The 23,623-nt window shown below is 41.2% G+C and overlaps 1 protein-coding gene across 1 annotated transcript in view; it reads right to left on the bottom strand.

Moving 5' to 3' along the window:
* Positions 1-265: 265 nt before the first annotated feature.
* noc3l (NOC3-like DNA replication regulator) overlaps positions 266-23,623 on the bottom strand; it is a 37,279-nt gene continuing 13,921 nt past the window's right edge. The window contains exons 8-21 of the mRNA XM_084330781.1: positions 23,029-23,122; positions 17,741-17,916; positions 17,145-17,273; positions 14,988-15,119; positions 13,808-13,888; positions 11,471-11,571; positions 7,332-7,404; positions 7,168-7,231; positions 6,914-6,985; positions 4,697-4,878; positions 4,374-4,502; positions 3,773-3,870; positions 3,262-3,346; positions 266-1,491 (exon numbers count right to left, since the gene is read on the bottom strand). Of these exons, the coding sequence (XP_084186907.1) occupies positions 1,360-1,491; positions 3,262-3,346; positions 3,773-3,870; positions 4,374-4,502; positions 4,697-4,878; positions 6,914-6,985; positions 7,168-7,231; positions 7,332-7,404; positions 11,471-11,571; positions 13,808-13,888; positions 14,988-15,119; positions 17,145-17,273; positions 17,741-17,916; positions 23,029-23,122 (1,548 nt within the window). The 3' untranslated portion in view covers positions 266-1,359. The remainder of the gene's footprint in view (positions 1,492-3,261; positions 3,347-3,772; positions 3,871-4,373; positions 4,503-4,696; positions 4,879-6,913; positions 6,986-7,167; positions 7,232-7,331; positions 7,405-11,470; positions 11,572-13,807; positions 13,889-14,987; positions 15,120-17,144; positions 17,274-17,740; positions 17,917-23,028; positions 23,123-23,623) is intronic.

Here is a 23,623-nt window from a genome sequence, read left to right as displayed (position 1 = left end):
TTATTTTATGTTTTATTTGTAAATGTCGACCTGTGCAGACAAATTGTAACTTTTTTAAAACCCTTTGTCAAGTTAGGATTTCGATATATTAATTTTATCTTTTTGAATATTGGATATAAAGTTAGCTGAGCATGGACTATTTCATCTTTAGCACTTGGTTATTGCTATAAGGTAAATGTATTTCATTAACATCCACTGTAACCATGGTGACTGTCAAGTGAACTGTTGTCTTATCAACTTGAACTATTTACATGGATGGTCACAATAAATACATAGTTAATACTGTTGCATGTGTCCTCTTTAATTCTCATTCAGTGAAAGTGTTAAATAGACTTTTTCAAACTTGACAACATAAACATTATAAATGAGTTCCTGTTACAGTGCTAATATCAATAGAGACACAGGATGTTTGTGTAGTTCCATCTTCCAGGATGGCTGCCCAGTGGTAACCACTTTCAAAAGAAAACACCTAATTTCTGTGTAGCGATCGAGCAGGTAAAACACTAGAAAACCATGATATCACTGTTCTACTGTGACTTGTTCACAAAATCCAGAAATAAATGATCACGTTTTGTTTAAATATTTCTCAAATCAACATACTGCAACCATTATCTCTTGCACAAAATAATGGTTGCTATGTTACAGGCAGCCATCCTAGAAGAAAATACGACATAAACATTATGGCCTCTATTGCCCTAGCAACGGAATTCCACTGATGTGGAATAATAGAGAATTAATTAAATGTAACAACTAAATCAATTGAAAGTAGGCGAGACAAGCGATTAGGTTAAAACTTAAGAAACTGAAAAACAATGATAGTATTGTTGATAGTTCTGTTACATTTCCTGTGAAGGCACTGGGCAGCAGCAAGAGCATGTCTATGAAAAGCACACATTTGACATGAGCACTGCATACCTTTTTACATGACTTTGTTGACCATTAATGTTAGTGATAAACCCATAGAATTATAATAGAAGAAACCTACAAATACATTTTCTCCTGGTCGCGTGAAAACACGTTTCTCTCTATGCACTTCCTTGTTTGCATTCAGGAGAAACTCAGTGCTTTCCGTAAGCGCCTTTCTGATCCAATGCACGCATCGATTTCTGAGGCAACATTTTTAGCGTGACCAGCAGTTCAATTTAAAGTAGTAGGGTAAGGGTTATCACCATAACAGGTATGGTCCTTTAAGAAATTCTAATATAGTCTTGGGTGAAAACAAGATTAAGAACACATTTCCAAAACGTTTGTGTAACTTTTCCAGGTCTGGAAAAACACCATTTCCTCCAGGTTTTCCATAGGAACCCCTGGCCTAACTGTTGAGCCTGCACATACAGAATATAGCTTGTGTGCGCCAGGCTACGTGGTGGACTGTGTGAGCGCTGGGGAGAAGTCCAGCGATGCGTCTTCAAGGTTCTGGGCAGAGAGAGCCGCGTCCACCTGTCTCTTCAAGTCATCATCCAACAGAGCTGCTCCAATCGTGAAATAATCCTGAGACAGAGAGATATACGCTCAATGACATCATCATATATATATACGCTCAATGACATCATCCAGAGAGATATACGGAGGATGGCCAGATAATGTTGATATTTAAATAATACATGTATGACCATGCAACATAAAATAATCGTTGTAGGAACAGTTTGGGAGAGGTTTTAGTTTGTGTGATAAGTGTTGAAATTGAGAAGTTTAGACTTTATTTTAACAACAAATAAATCTTTTGTTATAATGAAATACCCAAAAAAGGTCGGGTACCGGTTCAAATGTGAATGGTACCCAACCCTACCAATCACATCATCCAAAGATATATACGCTCAATGACATCATGCAGCAAGAAATATGTTTTTTTTTTTTTTTTTTTTATTATCCTTTTCCCCCTTCTTTTGCCGTTTTTCCCCTCCCAATGTTAGTCGTTATGCCAATTCCCAATCCACTTCCTGGTCGTTGCGCACTCTACCCCCTACCGTCGGTCCGGGAGGGCGGAGGCCATATGTTTGGTTTTTAATCAGGGAGACTTCAGAGATTTAGTACAAAGTAGAAAGAACACTTGAGCACACAGATTTAAGGCGATAAAACTTTATTTTAAACTAAGGTTTCGACACAGAGTCAAACGTAACACATGACACAGCTGTGAAGGATGTCGAGGTTTTTTCAATGTATATATTGGGGGAGATGACAGCATCTAAAGGTACCAGGTCAGAGAGGTAGATGTGCATGGTGGTGGAGGCGGTGAGAGTCACTGTGTTTAGCAGCAGACTAAGATAGAGCCCAGGGCGTGCCGAGGTCGGTTCAGCACATAACAAGAGAATGGTCAGAGAGAGAGTAACACCACTAGAAACAGACGTTTAAGGGTGAACAGCAGTTGCCATGACAGCGCGTCACATGACAACAAGAAGAGGGGTGGGGCCTGTCATTGATGATAATGATGATTATTATAATGCGAGTGTTCTTCCGCGTGTGAGTTAGATTTAGACACGAAGCTGACGCGAGCGGACGTGAATCAGAGACTTCCATCCCTCCCTCACCCTCGCCGGTGGGGGAGGGGAGATGACACATCATCATTAGCTTCGGCTAATGGGAGAAAGGTTTTGGCTAACGACAAGGCCTCAGCCACCATTGGACTAAACAGCAGAAGAGACGATAGAATAATACGAAATGGGTAACATCTGAGGCCTTTGTTTATGTAATAAACAACGATTCCAAGAAAGGTACTACGCTGTGTCGAATACTTATGGTTACGGACTGCATTAAAGGGGAATGACAAAGATTGTACAGCCAGTATGAGAAGACAGAGAAATAAACACAACGCAGAAACTACACAATGACAACGATGGAGAGATGATACTGGCTGATTGATCCAAATCTAACAGCTGGATAGATGAACCCTGCATTGAAACGTTAGTCGTTAAAAAACTTTATTGCCTTTAATCCGTGAGCTCCAGTGTTCTACTTTGAAGTCTCTGATTCAACATTGCCCTACTCAGAGCACCGGAGTACAACATGTCCTCCTTATGTGGGTTGGTTGGAGTGTGGAATTTCTCCCTTCACGTTTGTTTTTCAATGAGAGAGCGTGTCAACACCTAGTAGGGTAGAATATGTACGTACGAGCGAGTGAGCACGTAGAAAGATCCTAGTCTACCATCTTACGTTTGGTACCATAGAATGTTATATGGGGTCATACACATCTAATGACGTTACCATTAATTCTATGTACCAAGTGTGTGAGTGAGAAAGAGATGTTGATACGGCTACTCTTACCTTCTTCTTGGAGATGGGCATGGCTACAGCGGGGTTAAAGGTCATGTCTTTAAAACTGTAGTCTTCAAACAGCTCCACTGGTAACCTGGACACAGGAGAGAGTAGTAAACAGGGAAGTGCAGACAGAGGAAAAAAAACTTTTCTATGGCGTAACCAATTTGTTAGCACTACCAGGGGCAGGTTTCTTATATATAATTCTAAGGTTTATCACCATAACGTTTGCATAAAAAAATGATGTATGGTCAGGGGTAATGTAAATCATGTGTGCTGATAAGTAAACAGGCTAAAAGTCATATTTAGACCGGCATGGTCCTTTAACACTTTCACTGCGACAATACGGAAGGTTCCCTTTCACTGCCACACGACATCAGGTTAACCCTTTCACTGCCACACGACAGCAGGTTAACCCTTTACTATCACACTACAGACGGTTAACAGTCTGTAGTGTGGTAGTGAAAGGGTTAACAACAATTAGGTGACTAATTAGGAGGGTGAGGCCTGTTCCGCCTACCTCCTGCTGAGGACCATGTTGAGGGATCCTGAGCCCTCGCTGGGAGCTCCCATGCTGATGTGTGCAGCAAACCTCCTCACCACCGGGTGGTAGTGTTTCTGAAACACACAGCAGCAGTATAAGTCAGTATGTCTGTGTTTATCCACCAGCAGTATAAGTCTGTATGTCAGGGAAGGTAAAGACAGTTAAACAGTCATTCAGAACTATTTTATTGCATTATGTTACTCTGTCCATTCTATTTTACTCTTTATTATTGTAAATTTTAAAACTGCAATAGAATCAAACCATAAACAAGGTGGCCTATTGGGATGTTAAATACTAATGTGAAAAAAAGATTTTATGTCTGCACTTTATGTGCCTGTGGTTTTTCTGTTAAGCACTTTGAGCTGCAATTCTTGTATGAAAGGTGCTATACAAATAACGTTCATTATTATTATGCAGTATGTATGTAGCTGTGTCCATCAGTCGATCTGTCTATAACAACCAACGTGTGTGTAGCTCCCATAATGCATTGCTGTACCAATCCGCAGTGTGTAGCTCCCATAATGCATTGCTCTACCAACCCGTGTGTGTAGCTCCCATAATGCATTGCTCTACCAACCCGCAGTAACTGGAGCTCCCATAATGCCGTGCTCTGGGGGTTGCAGTACTCCGGCTCATCCAGCTCAGGAAGATAAACTCCACTCCCCTGAGCCTCATTATCCAACAAGATGTCACACTTAGGAAAGGCCTGGAGAGCGAGAGAGAGAGCGAGAGAGAGAGAGAGAGCGAGAGCGAGAGAGAGAGAGCGCGAGAGCAAGAGAGAGAGAGAGCGAGAGAGAGAAAATGTTAAGAGTTGTGAGAAACCTAGATCACACTCACTCATCAAACCCTCTCTCAGTATCATTGTTATCCCTCGTCTCCTTTTAAAAACAACATACTTACGTGCATGACAGACCTGCAGGAGGCCAGTATTCCTACGCTGGCGTTGGGCAGCGTGTGCACACTGAGCGTGCTCAGCCTCTTGACGAACGCCAGCGCTCTGTGCAGGGTCACCTGCTTCCTGCGTCGGGTCAGCATGGCATCCAGGCACTGCAGCACAATGATGATGTCATCATTAGACTCCCCTGGGGAAAGCAGGGAAGAGACGGGAGGTAAGCCAAAGAGATTTGAGCTAGAGTGAGCACTATATAGACCCGTTCGCCGTCCATGTCAGACTCACAGTGTGTCAGATCCTGGTCAGAACAACGGGGCAGACTACAATATATTTGCATTTGTTAGCCATGCTAGCGATCTAAACAATCAATCCATGCCAAAGCTAGATATGTAAAAGGTGAAAGACTCAACATTCACAGCCATGCTGATTTGGCTAAATGACATCCAGCCATTTTCGTTTGAAACAATTATTATTATATTTTTTTTATAACTCTTTATTTTGATAATTTTTTCCAGTTTATCCACATACATTACAGTAAAAAAACAACCGCCACCACTTAACAAACATGACATACATGACATTACAATGGTATATGGGAGGGAGCTATTTTCGTTCTTGGTTAGTCCGGTCCATTTTAGTTTAAACTGTGGTGTTCTTTATTCGCCTGTCAGCCTATAGAGTCCAAAAAGTCTTCTTTGTGGATGATCTCCTCTGAGATCAGGCCCAGGTAGACTATCTGGGGTTCCATGGGAAATTCATAGCTTAGAATTTTATATATTTCCTGGATGACACTCTTCCAAAATACTTGTATTTTAGTACACAACCAATGAGTGATGGCATTCATCTGCCCACAGTCTCCAGCAGGGTTGTTGCTCGCCTAGTTGCTTATTTTTTATTTGTGGTGTGATGAAAAATCTCATCACGGTTTTCCAGCCGTTTTGAAACAACTTTTAGTCAGGGGAGTGTCATAGTTTGCTAGCAATGCTAGCAATCTAAACAATCAATCCATGCCAAAGCTAGATATGTAAAAGGTGATGCTGATGTGCCAAAATGACATCCAGCCGTTTTAGTTTCAACCTACTTTTAGTCAGGGGAGTGTCATGGTTTCTCCATAGAGCCCAGTCGTACTTTTTTTTAGCGCAGCAGCTCGCGCAGGTAGGGGGCAACTTGGTCACGTGACTCAGTTGGTATTGCTGATTGGCTGGAACGCGGTATGTTTGTATACAGCGGACAGGTCTATGCATCTACACAACACAGCCAAAGCGCTCTTCTCACTGCTACTGTGTCATTAGAGGCAACTTCAGAATAGGCTTGGGCGGTATGACGGTATTAAGGTATACCAGGGTATTTAGAAATACCTACGGTATTGATTTTCAATACCGTCCGTCACCGTCAAAATCACAGATGCGCTTTAGTTTCTATAACAGTGAAACGGAGTTTTGAGTGTAGTGCACACACTGAGTGTAGTGCACACACGCGCCAGCAGAGGGCGAGACCGCTCTAGTGGAGCGAGTGGGTCACAACCATAGATATATATCGGTAATGTTGCGACAGTGCTGTGAAAATACCGTAAAGCGTTGTGACGAGAGCAGTGTTGTTGTGGAGCAATCCGTCTCTTATTATGTGAACTAAAGAGTACAAGGTTTACACAACAGCCCCCACCCGCCTTTTTATTGTATTTGTACCGTCCTGTACTATCCGCTGTCAGCTGTTTATCTCTCTCTGTGAGCTACTGAGCTTGAATAACTAGCGTTAGCTCACGTCAAGTAGCGTTAGCTCTGCGGCTAATCTTAGATTACCCTGAACTAAATCAATGACTAGGTTATAAAGCATTCGAGTAGTTTTCACTGCACATAGAAGTAGCCAAACAACGGGAGCATTTCGGGAGCATATGACCAAAACCCAGGCAATTTCTAGCCCTTAAGGAATCAAATAGTCTGCCATGGCTATAGGCTAGATGCTAACGCTAAAACGGTGCGGGCTTCTACCGGTGCGGGACTACCATTCTGAGAGCTGACGATGATTTGTTTACTTGGTAACACGTAACCCCCCCCCCCCCCCCCCCCCCCCCGCTGATGAAAATTAAAGTCATACCGTCAAATACCGTGCACTGGGGTATTATAACATAAAGGTTTGCCGGTTTGAAAATAAGGATACCGCCCAAGCCTACTTCAGAACTCATTCTACAGAGAAGACTACCATTGTTTTGGAGGATAGTGTCTCACCAGCGTGCATCCTGAGCAGGGTCTTGTACAGATGAGAGTAGAACTTCAACGGGTCAATGTTCAGAACATCACCTGGTCGGACACAAAGAATCATCACAGGTCAATGTTCAAAACATCACCTGGTCGGACACAAAGAATCATCACAGGTCAATGTTCAGAACATCACCTGGTGGACAAGTAATCTCAACCCAGGTAGACGCACATAGAAAATACCACTCCACCACACACATGTAAACACACACACAGACACTGACCTTGTCCTGTGAGGATGTTGAAGGCGGTCTGTATGCAGTGAAGGCTTTCCCGATAGGGCAGGTCCTGCAGAGAGAGAACCACACAACAGCCAATCATAACACAACCGGTTCCAAACAACCAATAGTCGCTGGTGATGGGCTGGGTTTCAAGGTAAAATACTCACTCCTGATTGGATGAGGTCCTGCAGGACGTTGAGCAGGTCATCGAAGAACTCAATGTTGATCAGATGAGCAAACCTTAAAACGCAGGAAACATCACAATGATTAGTATGACGTGTAAATCTACCGTCTTAAACGCATTCATACTTATTCAAACTAAAAGCTTGTAATGAACTCCAAAAGGGCACATTTCCATTGGTAGTCCCTCGGCCAGAAGGTACAGGCTAAAATCCTATGTAAAAAAGAGTTGGCAATACAAACTGAATACAAGCAAGATAAATAACATTACAATAAAAACTCAAACATCAGTGTTGACAATGCTGATTTTCAATGAGCCATTTCTTAGCCCTGCACTTGAATGAGTGATATGATGTGGACTCTCTAATGATGAACATTGTTACTCAGCTGTAAGAGTTGTACCCTTCCTGCTGACTTGCCGTATAGGACTTGTAAATCGCTTTCAGGGTTTGTACACCTTTTCCAAGGCAAAATGCAAGCACTTTTCAAGGTGCATTTTCAAGCTTTTCCAGCATCTTATGCGGCTGTGGTAAATTAAATATTTACTCAAAATGATTATTTCACTTCTTCCATCACATTAAATCAGATGTTATTGTGCTATAAACAACCAAAATGATGTAGAGTTGGCATCATATATAACCTGGCTGAGCCGATGTGTTATGCAGTAACGTACTGTATATCTTGTGTATGTTATAAATGTCATGATGAATTGAACATGGGGGACCCTGATGTAGGGCTGGGCGATATGGCCTCTAAATGATATCGCAATCTTTTTTGGCCATATCACGATATATATCGCGATATTTTGACATTTCCTCTAAAGCACTTAAAAATGCTTGATTTAACCCTTTGATGCATACAGTCACGCCAATATGATGATTATAATACGTCCCTGCAACATATGTTTGCATTATTAAACCATGAAAATGCTTTAAAAAATGTTTTAATGAAAATGTACTAAGAGTAGTCTACTGACACACTAATAAAAAAAATTATTTACATCTAAGACCATTTATATAAAAACTCTTGGGTGCCTAAGACTTTTGCACAGTACTGTGTTTTCTATCCACTTTAGCCAAACACACATATATATATATATATATATATATATATATATATATACACACTACTGTGAGAAAATAATAATCACACACAAAGGGATAATGGCTTATAGCAGACTTAATGATTTTAGAATATTTCAGATAATGAAATTAAATGTTTATATCATCAACTATCCAGTTAGTATTAATACTGTAACGTAGAGAGAGAGCGAGAGAGAGGACGAGAACGCGTGAGAGCCCCCCCCCCCCCTCAGGTTTTGTTCTAGGTTTGCGTTTTGATCATCTAAGCTGCCATAGGTGATGATGTCACACTCGAATGTAAACAGGAAGAGTTTAAAGGAGAACTATTTTACTATTTCTTTCACTATTTGGGCACTTTTACACAATTCCTGTGAGTCTATGGAACACCCAGTCTGTAAGGTTTATTTTTTTCCAAAAAAATTCATTGTTTTGTATTTCTAATCAAGTACTCAAAAACAGCATTTTTCTACCTCAAGATCTTAAGCCGTTTTGAGGCTGGGCTCCAACCACTGTGTGGCCTGGTGCCAACTGCCACACCAACTGCCACATTATTATGCAGCTGAGAAATCTCTGACATCACAGATATGCACATTTTCAGATGACTCAGTTCAGTGAGGGTGAATATTGTGAGAGGAGAATTGGAAGTGCGCCAATATGAGAATTAGAGACATAGATCCTATTAATATAAGTCCACATAGCTAGGAAACAATGCTAAACACTGAAAAAGGCCATTTATAAGATAGTTCCCCTTTAACACACAGAGATGGAAACTGGATGATATAAAGAAACAAATAACCAATAAATATGAAGTTATGTTTAAACTTCTGTTGTCAAGCGTTGTCAATATAACCCACCCCCTTTCCTCACGAATGGAACTAGTGTTGTGGAGTCCGCTTTGAGCATTTTCCAGGGTTAGCAGCTAACGCTAGTTAGCTTAGCATAGTCCTCATGGATAACTTGGTTAGCAGCTAACGTTAGCCCATTGCTCGAGTTTGTAATTCCAATAGTGTATTCTGCCTGTTACTTGACTATTTCGATTATTGAAGTGGTATTTTTATAACAAACATTTACGGAGACAGGTGTGGAGTCTTGTAGTCTCAAACTTAGTAGTACCTGGCAAGCCAGGCCGAAACACGTTAATAACATCCATGCTCATTGGCTCACCTTTCATGTGGCTCGAAAGATGGTAAAGATCTGCAAGTCCTTTCTGCATATGTTGCACACGGCTACTCTGAGATTTTCTCCTCTTTTTAACCATGACTTATATTTTATATCTCCAAGCCTGAGCTCATTAAAACGACAGCCTCCCGGCATGTTGGCCGTGTGCGCGCTGTTCTCAGATGGCACAGGTATAAAAAAAAAAAACACTACGGGTCGAGCCCAGCCACATTTCATTTTGTGTGAAAGGCGAACGCAAAATAGGCTCGCTCGAGTCGCTCTGACTTATTTTATTTCTTTGTCTAAAAAACAAACTATTCAGTCAGATAGCGATTTATTATGAAAGTATAAAGTGCAATTACAATTTCAATAACTTTCCAGCACTTTATACACAATTCAAGCACATTTAAAACAGCACATTGAAATACAAGCATTTTCAAGGATTTCCAGCACCCGTACGAACCCTGCACTTTGGATAAAAGTGTCAGCTAAATGACAAAATGTAAATGTAGTCCATTCATTTTCCTATAGCTGGAGACCGCAGGTACACAACTGTAAGTCGCATTGGATAAAATCCTCAGCTCAATCGATAATCAGTGGTTCTCAAACCTTTTTCATGAGCCTAGAAACAGAGGCAGAGGCCTTTTGGCGATCCCCACCCGGGTCAAACAGAGGCAATATGGTGAATTCTGACACCAAAAGAATGATCATTAGTTTCCCTTTTCAGGGTAATTTTTTGTTTGGTTAATGACTGGTGGAGGGCTTCATAATTAAAACATTCCTTATTTAACTAGAATGAAAGCAGCTGTAACAAAGATTATAAACATGATGATGTATGTGTATGTCTTTTCTTGACATTAGTTTATTTTAACCGGTTAGGCCCTAGCCATATTTTCTGAAAATTGCCTAAAAGTACATAAGTAAATGGAAGATTGCTCCACTTCTACGAAGTGCATTTGCATGTTCTTGGTATCTAGGAACATCTATGGACATCATGGAATGTATTCCCAGTGTCAGAAATATTGTGTCTGTTATTATGCTTGAGTAAATTGTAATGAACCAAAAGGAGAATATCAATTATTTTTCTTTTCCATCTTTGACAGTGAATAACACCATGCTAACATTGACCAGACGTGAATAATTGCCACTGAGCTCATCCAGCACCTTCTTGAAATCATGGGTACACAATATCTAAGCGATACCGGAGTCTCAAGGCGAGCACAGAAAGACTCAGAAGAAGCTTCTATCCCCAGGCCATCAGGCTGCTCAACGAACAATGAACACTACACAACAACCATCAAACGCACATAGCACACACATCCACACGCACACACTCACTTTAAACAAACACACTGTAGCACCCACTCCCCACACTTTATATTTATTGATAAAGGATTTGCACTACAACTCGTACACCTTACTGTAAATTGTACCTAAATTGTACCTCATCCCATTTCTGCTTTGCACTATATAGTATTGTATATTAGTACACTGCATAGTATATTGTATATTATATGGTAACTCAGTTACGTCTATTCTGCATCGAACATTGTACATATGTCTATACTGAACATTGTGACCTCATTTTCTACTTCTAATTTACATGCTATACTATGTTATTTGATACTTATCTTGTCTAGCACAGTCTCTGGAGCGTAACAGTAAGAAGCATTTTGTATAAAAGTATTCTGTACTTCTGTATGACAACTATTAAAGAAACTTGAAACAAATGAATAATGGGCAGATGATTTACAGGGGTTTTGTAGATACAGTACTGAATTTTGCCATCCGGACACATGCCATTTTAAATATGAATATAGAATATCAGGCCTATTATGGCCAAGTCATACATCTATGGATCGTGTGTGTGTGTGTGTGTGTCTTACTTAGCCAGTCCTTCTAGTACACATGGCAGCAGGACAGACTTCTGGGCCTTCTTCAGGATTCTGAAGTAGATGAGGAAGACTATGTTCAGCGTCTCTGTGTGCTACAGGATAGAAGAGTAACCAACAAGGTGAATATCCCGTCATATATATATATAATCCTAGCAGTTCTCGCTCACCAGTTTAATCTTTGTGCGTCTCTCTCACCAGTTTAATCTTTGTGTCTCTCTCTCTCACCAGTTTAATCTTTGTGTGTCTCTCTCTCTCACCAGTTTAATCTTTGTGCGTCTCTCACACCAGTTTAATCTTTGTGTCTCTCTTTCTCACCAGTTTAATCTTTGTGTGTGTCTCTCTCTCTCACCAGTTTAATCTTTGTGTGTCTCTCTCTCTCTCTCTCTCTCACCAGTTTAATCTTTGTGCGTCTCTCTCTCACCAGTTTAATCTTCGTCTCTCTCTCTCGCTCTCTCACCAGTTTAATCTTTGTACATCTCTCTCACCAGTTTAATCTGTGTGCGTCTCTCTCTCTCACCAGTTTAATCTTTGTCTCTCTCTCTCGCTCTCTCACCAGTTTAATCTTTGTACATCTCTCTCTCACCAGTTTAATCTTTGTACATCTCTCTCTCACCAGTTTAATCTTTGTACATCTCTCTCTCACCAGTTTAATCTTTGTACATCTCTCTCTCACCAGTTTAATCTTTGTGCGTCTCTCTCACCAGTTTAATCTTTGTACATCTCTCTCTCACCAGTTTAATCTTTGTACATCTCTCTCACCAGTTTAATCTTTGTGCGTCTCTCTCACCAGTTTAATCTTTGTGCGTCTCTCTCTCACCAGTTTAATCTTTGTGCGTCTCTCTCTCACCAGTTTAATCTTTGTGCGTCTCTCTCTCTCTCTCTCCAGTTTAATCTTTGTGCGTCTCTCTCACCAGTTTAATCTTTGTGTGTCTCTCTCTCACCAGTTTAATCTTTGTGTCTCTCTCTCTCTCACCAGTTTAATCTTTGTGTGAGTCTCTCTCTCTCTCTCTCTCTCTCACCAGTTTAATCTTTGTCTATCTCTCTCGCTCGCTCTCTCACCAGTTTAATCTTTGTGTGTGTCTCTCTCTCACCAGTTTAATCTTTGTGTGTCTCTCTCTCTCACCAGTTTAATTTGTGTCTCTCTCTCACCAGTTTAATCTTTGTGTGTCTCTCACCAGTTTAATCTTTGTGTCTCTCTCACACCAGTTTAATCTTTGTGTCTCTCTCACCAGTTTAATCTTTGTGTCTCTCTCACCAGTTTAATCTTTGTGTCTCTATCACCAGTTTAATCTTTGTGCGTCTCTCTCTCTCACCAGTTTAATCTTTGTGTCTCTCACCAGTTTAATCTTAAGTCTCTCTCTCTCTCCAGTTTAATCTTTGTGCGTCTCTCTCTCTCCAGTTTAATCTTTGTCTCTCTCGCTCTCTCTCTCACCAGTTTAATCTTTGTGTCTCTCTCTCACCAGTTTAATCTTTGTCTCTCTCTCACCAGTTTAATCTTTGCATGTCTCTCTCACCAGTTTAATCTTGGTCTCTCTCTCACCAGTTTAATCTTGGTCTCTCTCTCACCAGTTTAATCTTTGTCTCTCTCTCACCAGTTTAATCTTTGTGTCTCTCTCTCACCAGTTTAATCTTTGTCTCTCTCTCACCAGTTTAATCTTTGCGTGTCTCTCTCACCAGTTTAATCTTGGTCTCTCTCTCACCAGTTTAATCTTTGTCTCTCTCTCACCAGTTTAATCTTTGTCTCTCTCTCACCAGTTTAATCTTTGTCTCTCTCTCACCAGTTTAATCTTTGTCTCTCTCTCACCAGTTTAATCTTTGTCTCTCTCTCTCACCAGTTTAAGATGTGTGTGTCTCTCTCTCACCAGTTTAATCTTTGTGTCTCTCTCACCAGTTTAATCTGTGTCTCTCTCTCACCAGTTTAAGATGTCTCTCTCTCACCAGTTTAATCTTTGTGTCTCTCTCTCTCACCCGTTTAATCTTTGTGTCTCTCTCTCACCAGTTTAATCTTTGTGTCTCTCTCTCCCACCAGTTTAATCTCTCTCTCACCAGTTTAATCTTTGCGTCTCTCTCTCACCAGTTTAATCTGTCTCTCTCTCCCACCAGTTTAATCTGTCTCTCTCTCACCAGTTTAATCTTTGTGTCTCTCTCTCACCAGTTTAATCGGTCTCTCTCTCTCACCAGTTTAAGATGTGCGTCTCTCTCTCACCAGTTTAATCTTTGTGTCTCTCTCTCTCACCAGTTTAATCTTTGTCTCCCTTTCTCACCAGTTTAATCTTTGTGTGTGACTCTCCCTCACCAGTTTAATCTTTGTGTGTGTCTCTCTCTCACCAGTTTAATCTTGGCATCTTTGTTCTCATAACCTTCCGCTTCCAGCAGCTCCTTGTCCAGCTTCTCCTCAGCCTTCTTCCACTGGAGACAGACATTAGTAATACTGTAACTGTTCACACAGACATTAGTAATACTGTAACTGTTCACAGACTGTAACTGTCACACAGACATTAGTAATACTGTAACTGTTCATACATACATTAGTAATACTGTAACTGTTCACACATACATTAGTAATACTGTAACTGTTCCTACAGACATTAGTAATACTGTAACTGTTCATACAGACATTAGTAATACTGTAACTGTTCACACATACATTAGTAATACTGTAACTGTTCCTACAGACATTAGTAATACTGTAACTGTTCATACAGACATTAGTAATACTGTAACTGTTCACACATACATTAGTAATACTGTAACTGTTCATACAGACATTAGTAGTACTGTAACTGTTCACACATACATTAGTAATACTGTAACTGTTCATACAGACATGAGTAATACTGTAACTGTTCATACAGACATTAGTAATACTGTAACTGTTCATATAGACATTAGTAATACTGTAACTGTTCACACAGACATTAGTAATACTGTAACTGTTCACACATACATTAGTAATACTGTAACTGTTCACACATACATTAGTAATACTGTAACTGTTCATACAGACATTAGTAATACTGTAACTGTTCACACAGACATTAGTAATACTGTAACTGTTCACACAGACATTAGTAATACTGTAACTGTTCCTACAGACATTAGTAATACTGTAACTGTTCCTACAGACATTAGTAATACTGTAACTGTTCATACAGACATTAGTAATACTGTAACTGTTCATACAGACATTAGTAATACTGTAACTGTTCACACATACATTAGTAATACTGTAACTGTTCACACAGACATTAGTAATACTGTAACTGTTCACACAGACATTAGTAATACTGTAACTGTTCATACAGACATTAGTAATACTGTAACTGTTCCTACAGACAGACATTAGTAATACTGTAACTGTTCATACAGACATTAGTAATACTGTAACTGTTCATACAGACATTAGTAATACTGTAACTGTTCACACAGACATTAGTAATACTGTAACTGTTCACACAGACATTAGTAATACTGTAACTGTTCACACAGACTGTAACTGTTCACACACCTTCCTCTGCATCCTGGAAAGGTGCTGCCTCTTCTCCTTGAACTTCATGAACCTCTTTTTTGGTGCCGTGGCCTCTGTGTCTCTCTTTAGATCGATCTCCCTTATCCTCAGACACATCAGACACTTCAGCACCTAGAGAGAGAGAGAGAGGGGCAGAGAGAGGCAGAGGGACAGAGGGGGAGAGAGAGAAGGATAGAGAGGCAGAGGGGGAGAGAGAGAGAGAGAGGGGGAGATAGAGAGAGGCAGAGGGAGGAGTATAGAGAGGAAGAGGGGGAGGGAAAGAGAGAGGGAGAGAGAGAGGCAGAGGGAGAGAGGATAGAGAGGCACAGGAGGATAGAGAGAGGCAGAGGGAGAGAGAGATGAGGATAGAGACATGCATAGGGGGAGAGGGAGAGAGAGGAGGATAGAGAGGGGCAGAGGATAGAGAGGCAGAGGGGGAGAGGGAAAGAGAGGAGGATATAGAGAGGCAAAGGGGGAGAGGGAGATAGAGAGAGGCAGAGGGGGAGAGGGAGAGAGAGAGAAGGATGGGGAGAGGGAGAGAGGATAGAGGCAGAGGGGGAGAGGAGGATAGAGAGGCAAATGGGGAGAGGGAGATAGAGAGGCAGAGGGGGAGAGGGAGAGAGAGAAGGATAGAGAGGCAGAGGGGGAGAGGGAGAGAGGGGGGGGGTAGAGAGATGGAGGGAGTTGGAGGGAAAGAGAAAGAAAGAGACAGAGAGCGTGGGGGTAGAAGGAGGGAGGGAGAGAGAGATGGTGGGAGTGGGAGGGAGGGAGAGAGGAATGGAGGGAGAAGGGGAGACTTAACTAAATATACTGTCTTAACCTCTTCCACCTGACGGGACCGGTACCGGTCCCGAAATGACATCTGGTCATAAATCAATATTTTTTACATGTTGTATAAAAGTAGCGATTTTTATTTCAAACGTATTAAAGTATTAACATCATAAACATGTCACAACAGCATGTAGAATGTATATTATCATCAATATGTTAGTTTAGCAATAGGTTAAAAGTGTCATTAGATAGATTTTACTTTTTGATTTAGTCAAGTCTAGTCGCGAGGGCGACCATTTTGGATATTTTGAACCATGGGAATTGTAGTCTTTTTGCTGCCATTTTGTAATAGACATCGCTAGCTGTCGATCAGCGGTGGAATTTTTCAGAACTACACTTGTTGGAAGATTCTATGGGGTTCAAGGTTCAGAGTTCTGTATGAATTATTTCAATAACTGTTATTATTCTGGATAATAAGCCACAAAAGGTAAGGTTTTTGACAAATTTGAAAACGCTGTTAGTTTCTCTTCCCTATTGTTAGCATTCAACAACAATTAGATTTGAAAATGGTTTCAAAATGGTGCCACCCTGATACAAATTTAAAAGCTACTGTACATTACAGTAGATTTCATTATCGGTTCTCATGCACGCCTGGTGATACTAAATCCAATTGAACTTGGGCATTTGAAAGATAATATATGTTTATATATATACATGTGCGAATTGGCTATAATAAGGTCATTTATAAGCCTCCATATTCTATAATAATATTTCAAATTGCATTGGTCCGGATGGGAGAATTCAGTACTGTATCTACAGAACCTTCGGTTTAATCATCTTCCCTTTATTAATTTCCTTCGATTTTTTGTACACATGATCTCAAGAAGGTACTGAACGAGATCAGTGGCAGTTTTTAATGTTTGGTCATTATTAGCATGGTGTTATTCACTGTCAAAGATGCAAAGAAAAATCATAATTCATATTCTCCTTTGTTTCATCACAATTTAAGCAAGCCTAGTAATAGACACAATATTTCTGACACTGTGAATACATTCCCTGAGGTCCATAGATGTCCCTAGATACCAATAATATGCAAATGGCCTTGTAGAAGTGGAGCAATATTCCATTTACCTAGGTATATATTTTAGGCGGATTTTCAGAAAATATTCCACGGGTGGAACAGGTTAAGAGTAGTAGAGACAATTACTCCATGACTTGTAATTGTATTTGTTGCTCATTGCCTGTTCAGAAAAACAAGATACTGAAGAAACTTTGGGTGCGTTTAATATATTGTTCCAGGAGAGACAATTACCCTCCGGCCTGAATTTCTAGTTGTGGTTCAGGACCGTCACGTCAAAGACGTGTTGGATAACAGTGTGTGTGTACCTCGGGTCTGACGGCGTAGTTGTGGCTCTTGACCAGGCCTGAGATTACCCTGACGGCCCCCAGTGAGGCCTGGCCCATCTTGTCCTTATTCAGCAGCTTCCGCACAGCCTCACAGCACATCTCCGACATCTGGGGAAGTACAACGGGAAAGGTACTAGTCAGACAGTGTACATTCTGTACAGTATATATATAAAATGGTATAGAATATCGCTACTGTTCAAGGTATTGTATCAAAGTTAGAAATTCTAACTAAAAACGTGAAAGAAAAGACATTTTGAATGGCATAGCACCATGACAACTGTATTACAAGATAAAGGCTTAAAAAAAGATGTCATATCTTAAACTTAACCCTTTCACTGCCACACGACAGCAGGTTAACCCTTTCACTGCCGCACGACAGCCGGTTAACCCTTTCACTGCCACACCACAGAAGTTTAACTACTGACGGGATAGTAAAGGGTTAACCTTCTGTAGTGTGGCAGTGAACGGGTTAAAATACCGTTATACCATAAAAAAAAAAGATATGACATTTTGGCCACGTCTCCCAGGCTCCACCATATTACAACACTGTAAGAACATGGAACAGAGGGAGGAACCTTTCGGACGGGGTCGTTCATCAGCGGCGCCACCATGACGATGAGGTTGTTGTGGAAGTTGAAGTGCGGCTGGGAGACAAGGAGGTCACACAGACAGCGAACCGCCACCTCCGCCAGGCCTCTGTATGACTGCAGAGAGACCGCCTCACTGCGCTTCCGCTTCTTCTGCTTCCAGTCTGCAGGGAGGAGGCAGAGAGAGAGAGAGAGGCAGAGAGAGAGGCAGAGAGAGAGAGAGAGAGAGAGAGAGAGAGAGAGAAAGAGACATTTTAAACATCATTCATAAAATTGCTGCATTGATTTTTATTCCCCACCCCTAGTGGGGAAGCGCTATACAAAATAAATTAATTATTACCGGTATATATCTTTAACAGTCTGCTCTAGGTTATCTGTGTGTATATACCTTTAACAGTCTGCTCTATGTTCTCTAGGTAGAATGTGTGTATATACCTTTAACTCATTCAACGCCAGGGATTAGCCTGGTCCCGTTCTAGCTATGCCACGCTTTAAAGATAGGAGTGCGTCACCTTGTTTGTAGAGCTATATCTATATTCTATATTATAGCTATGGAGACAATACTATAGTAATTTGACAGTGACTTTCTACCGTCGAACATGCAAAAAAAAGAGATAATTTCTTCATGCATACGTTCGCGCGTTATCCCATGGTGAATATAAGTATAGTTTAGGAGTGATCCGGGATAATTCCTGAAAAGCTGGTTTATAGGGCGCTACGTGTATTCTACTATAAGCGTTGCCGTTTCTTGCCTGGATACGCTACTCTTTCCAAATCAAATGTATATAATAGGTATTATGTTTCATCATGAATGCATGAAAGGGGGGGGGGGGGGGGGGGGGGTCGTTTTTGTATGCTTTGATGGCCAGTAACGGCTTTCTTGTTGAACGCTGATCAGCTGAATCGATATGAAAACATTGTTGGATCAAGCTGAAATTGATGTCAGATAGTCCTTATCTTTGGTCGGGGGTATTCCAAAAAGAATATTCCAATTGTCTGATCGCGATTTCCTATATTGGTGTCCATCTGGTCCCGGACATAATTTGGCAAAATTTAAGGATCGAGTGTGCCAGATGCGTTTCGAAGTGGTCGGATGAAGCGATTTACTCGGCTCAGTCTAAATTTTGCGCCCGGAGGTATTTAAATGTAACACACGTCTGGAACAGGGTTTACTGCACTCTCGATACTGCCACCTAGCCGGATCTGGCCGGTAATGCACCCTTGGGGTCCAAGTATGCCTTTTAACGGCAACATACAGGTCCGTGACATTGAATAGAATATTAAAATCGAAAAAAAGAAAAACGGACCAAATAACGAGTTTACTCGTTGGCATTCAACGCATGGCGCCCAATAACGAGTAAACTCGTTTGCGGGGAATGAGTTAACAGCCTGCTCTATGTAGAATGTGTGTATACCTTTAACAGTCTGCTCTAGGTTATATAGGTAGAATGTGTGTGTATATACCTGTCACATAACAATGTCACAAGACAATATAGAAAATAAGCTGGAACGGGCTGTATGTGAAAACCAGCCCGTCCAGTAGTGCTTTTAAAGCAAGGTCTCGAGCAGGTAATAAAGTGAACACAAGACGTTGATCCAAATAGTAAATTATATTTATTATCCAGGGTAGGGCTTGAAACCTCCACTGATATTAATAGGCAACAAAGGGAAAAAACAACCCACAAACATGTAAACAAATAGGGAGAAAGGTAATGGGAGAACAGACAAAGTGATATATAGGATATATTAAATAAGCGCCCACAGACACTCAAGGGTACCAAAGGTACAATTCCACACTCAGTGGAAAATAGGCCTAAAGCCAACAAGAGAGTACTCACAACAAGAGAGAAGTGGCGCAGAGGCCACTGATCTCTATATATATATATACTTAGTACTTAGTCCACACGAAGCAGTAGACAAGCACAGTATTGTTCCACAATGGTCAATAAATGGCAACCTCACGAAACTCTGATCAGTAGCACTGACAGAGTGAGGCGCCCCGATGTGTGTCATCTCCACTCTATTAACCACCCATCTCCACTGCCTGTTCCAAGGTGCACCAATCAGATGCAACCAATCCAATCAGGGAGATGAGTGGCATCTGTGAATAGAAACAGCAATTAGGAGATGACACAACACCACACATAACAGACAACACAAATAATATATTACCCTGATGTTACATGGTGTTAAAATATATGGCAATAATGATAATGAACAACCCACGTACATGACAATACCTTTAACAGTCTGCTCTAGGTAGAATATGTGAATGTGTGTGTGTGTATATACATTTAACAGTCTGCTCTAGGTTATGTGTGTACCGTAAATCCTCTAATAGAGGCGGGACCTCCAATAAAGGAGGGGCCTCTTATAATGGCCGGGGGTTTGATGCATTTAGACAAACACAGGCCGGTCTCTAATATAAGGTCGCATTTTTTTTTTCGTGCCGTGATATAGAATGGAGATAAACTCTTGCCAATGGAAATCAAGTGCTGCCTCCCGCTACACTGACTACCATACATTAACGTTTCCCTCTGGTTGGCGTTAGCTTTAGCACTAGCTAACGTTGTCATATCTAGATATGTGGTGTCAGCTGGATGACGTTGACTTCGTTTGCAAACATTAACGTTCGCTATCTATATGGCGTTGGCAGACGAGGCTGGCGTTGTCCACAGATCATGATGCTATGATAGCGTCAGCTAAAGCTATTCCCTGCATGTCAACAACTCGATTCGACTGAGGAAGTCGAGAAGTTACCACACGCTAAACCGTCCCCGGACCCCGCAACCCAGTATAGACAGTTCCAACTTCAGTGTGCGAATTATGTTAATCCCACAATTACTCAACTGCACTCAATATTTAAATACCAATGCTAGTCTAAATAAATGTGTAATTTTTTTAAATTAAGGCCTGCCTCTTATATAAGCCTCTCTCTAATAAAGGCCTGGTGCTCTTTGCAGCTGAGGTAAATAGAAGACCCGTCCTATATTTGAGGATTTACGGTATATACCTTTAACAGTCTTCTCTAGGTCCTCTGTGTATATACCTTTAACAGTCTCCTCTGTGTGTGTATATACCTTTAACAGTATGCTCTAGGTATAGTGTGTGTATACATTTAACAGTCTGCTCTAAGTCATCCGTGTATATACCTTTAACAGTCTGCTCTATGTATAATGTATACCTTTAGCAGTCTGCTCTATGTAGAATGTGTGAATGTGTGTGTATATATACCTTTAACAGTCTGCTCTAGGTAGAATGTGTGAATGTGTGTATATACCTTTAACAGTCTGCTCTAGGTCCACTGTGTGTATATACCTTTAACACTTTCAGTGCCGGGCCGTGTTTTCCTTTTTACCCCATTGATGCCACAGTCCACGGCCCATGTAACATTAATATCGCCTAATCTATGTTTTAAATGATGCTATGTGTCTAATCTGCCCATCGCTTATCAAAGAATCATTTTCCAGTCAACATTGGCAAAGCAGATTGTGTTTTTATCGCTTCATTTCCTTTTTATAGCATTTTGAAAACCACTCGGTTTCGAAGAAAAAACAACACATTCCATGATAATCGCCTTTTACTGGAATATTCCAGAATGTTATCATTTGTCGGTCTATTTATGAATCGTTTTCAAATAAACGCTAGATGGTCGGTAGTATATGTGTGCGCACGCACGCTCGTGCCGTGCGCCGATAATCGCTGCTATTATTTCCTCATGGCTTTTACAGTGAAACAGCCATATCACATATAGTGGAAACGCTTACATCTCCATGAAAACGAGTCTGATTATCCTAACACTGATAACATAGATTCCTTACCTGACATCAGATGGTATCCAAATGGTATATTCCAATTCCTGATCACCATTCGAAAAAAATCGATAAGTATATTATTGATCCAACGTGTGTACAGTATAACCCATGATCGCCGCGGCTCAGAGGCTCCAGAATGAACTCTGGTAACTCCGGCTGCATGGGTGAGAAGTAAAATGTGGACTGGAATCTTTTTTTTCCCCCATCCATTTTCATTTGAGTCCATTCCAAAAGGGTGATTTACCATCTGGGAGACGATAGGGGGCGCTTTTTTCACATCTGATCGCCGGCGGCCCCTGGATCTCCAACAGTAGGCTCGCGTGATGCAATATGATTTCAGATCGCTAATAAAAAAAAATTAAAAAAAATCCGAGAAAAGCCGTGACGTGGCTTTCAACGTCACGATCGTAAACCCGAGATTAGCCGTGAGTGGCGCTCAAAGTGTTAACAGTCTGCTCTAGGTCCTCTGTGTGTGTATATACCTTTAACACATTCTGTGCCATGCGTTTGCCCATCTTATACCACTCTCTGCCTATAGAGTCGCTCACCTTCTTTGCAGGGCTATAACTTTTTAAATATTATAGCTATATCGACATTACTATGGCCCATTCAACATCGGGTATCTATCGTTCCGGATGTGGGAACGTTATATTTTTCCATTCATACATTGTCGTGTTAGTACCGTCGTGAATATAAGTATGTTTTTGGATTGTAGAGCAGTAATTCCTAGAACGCGAGTTATAGGCCCAAACGCATATTATACATAATCGATTGGCGTTTCGTTCCTATACACGATATATTAAAAAATTCAAATGCATATGCTCGGTATACATTATGCCCCATCATGCATGAAGGAAAGGGGGGAGGGGTCGTTTATGATTCCTTGATTGTCAGTAACGGCTTTCCTTAGTACGACATCATACGTTGATCGGATGGATTGCAATGAATTAAATGGACAATCGAGCTGGAATTAACGTTAGATTCCTCTTACCTGTGGCCGATGAGTCTGGAGGAAAGAAATTCCAATTATTTGATTTCGATCTGCTAGATCCATTTTCCGTTTGTATGATGCAATAAACGCCGAAAGCATATTGATTCTTGCGTCTCGAAAGCGATCAAATGCACTCAAATGTTTGTCTTGATCAACATAACAAGATAGCTCTGCCGGCGGATTTTCCCTGATGCACAGAGCGCCACATCCGGTTTAGAGTGGAGTGCAACTCGCCCAAAATCCACCAGGCGGCGGTATTGAGGCGTTGAAATATCAGACAGGGTCCAGCTGGCTCCCGGAGCCTTCCTGGATGAATTATGAATGCCAATAGCGAATAAAGGAAATAACAATCATAAAAACTAGTAAACTCGTTGTTGGCATTATTAGATTGGCGGGCAATAACGAGTAAACTCGTTTTTGGCGCAGGATGTGTTAACAGTGTGCTCTACGTAGAATGTGTGTGTGTATACCTTTAACAGTCTGCTCCAGGTTTTCCAGGAAGAACTTGTACTGGCTCACCAGCCCCTCTTCAAACTCCCTCAGCTGCTGGGTTTCCTTCTTCACCTGGAGACCACAAGACAACAAGCCATGCGTCATATACCACACAGACATAGAAGGATTCAAATGTTAAAGCTGCAATAATGACCACATTTCTCACACTTTCCCAAACTTCTTATGACCATCAGATGGTCTCATTGGGTCATGGTGTCCTACTCAAACAACCCTGCTATCAGAAGGTCTCATTGGGTCATGGTGTCCTACTCAAACAACCCTGCTATCAGAAGGTCTCATTGGGTCATGGTGTCCTACTCAAACAACCCTGCTATCAGAAGGTCTCATTGGGTCATGGTGTCCTACTCAAACAACCCTGCTATCAGAAGGTCTCATTTGGGTCATGGTGTCCTACTCAAACAACCCTGCTATCAGATGGTCTCATTGGGTCATGGTGTCCTACTCAAACAACCCTGCTATCAGAAGGTCTCATTGAGTCATGGTGTCCTACTCAAACAACCCTGCTATCAGAAGGTCTCATTGGGTCATGGTGTCCTACTCAAACAACCATTC

The sequence above is a fragment of the Notolepis coatsorum genome (genome assembly GCF_963971535.1).
Source record: "Notolepis coatsorum genome assembly, chromosome: 15".
Classification (NCBI taxonomy): domain Eukaryota; kingdom Metazoa; phylum Chordata; class Actinopteri; order Aulopiformes; family Paralepididae; genus Notolepis; species Notolepis coatsorum.
This window is presented reverse-complemented; position numbering and strand designations above follow the sequence as displayed.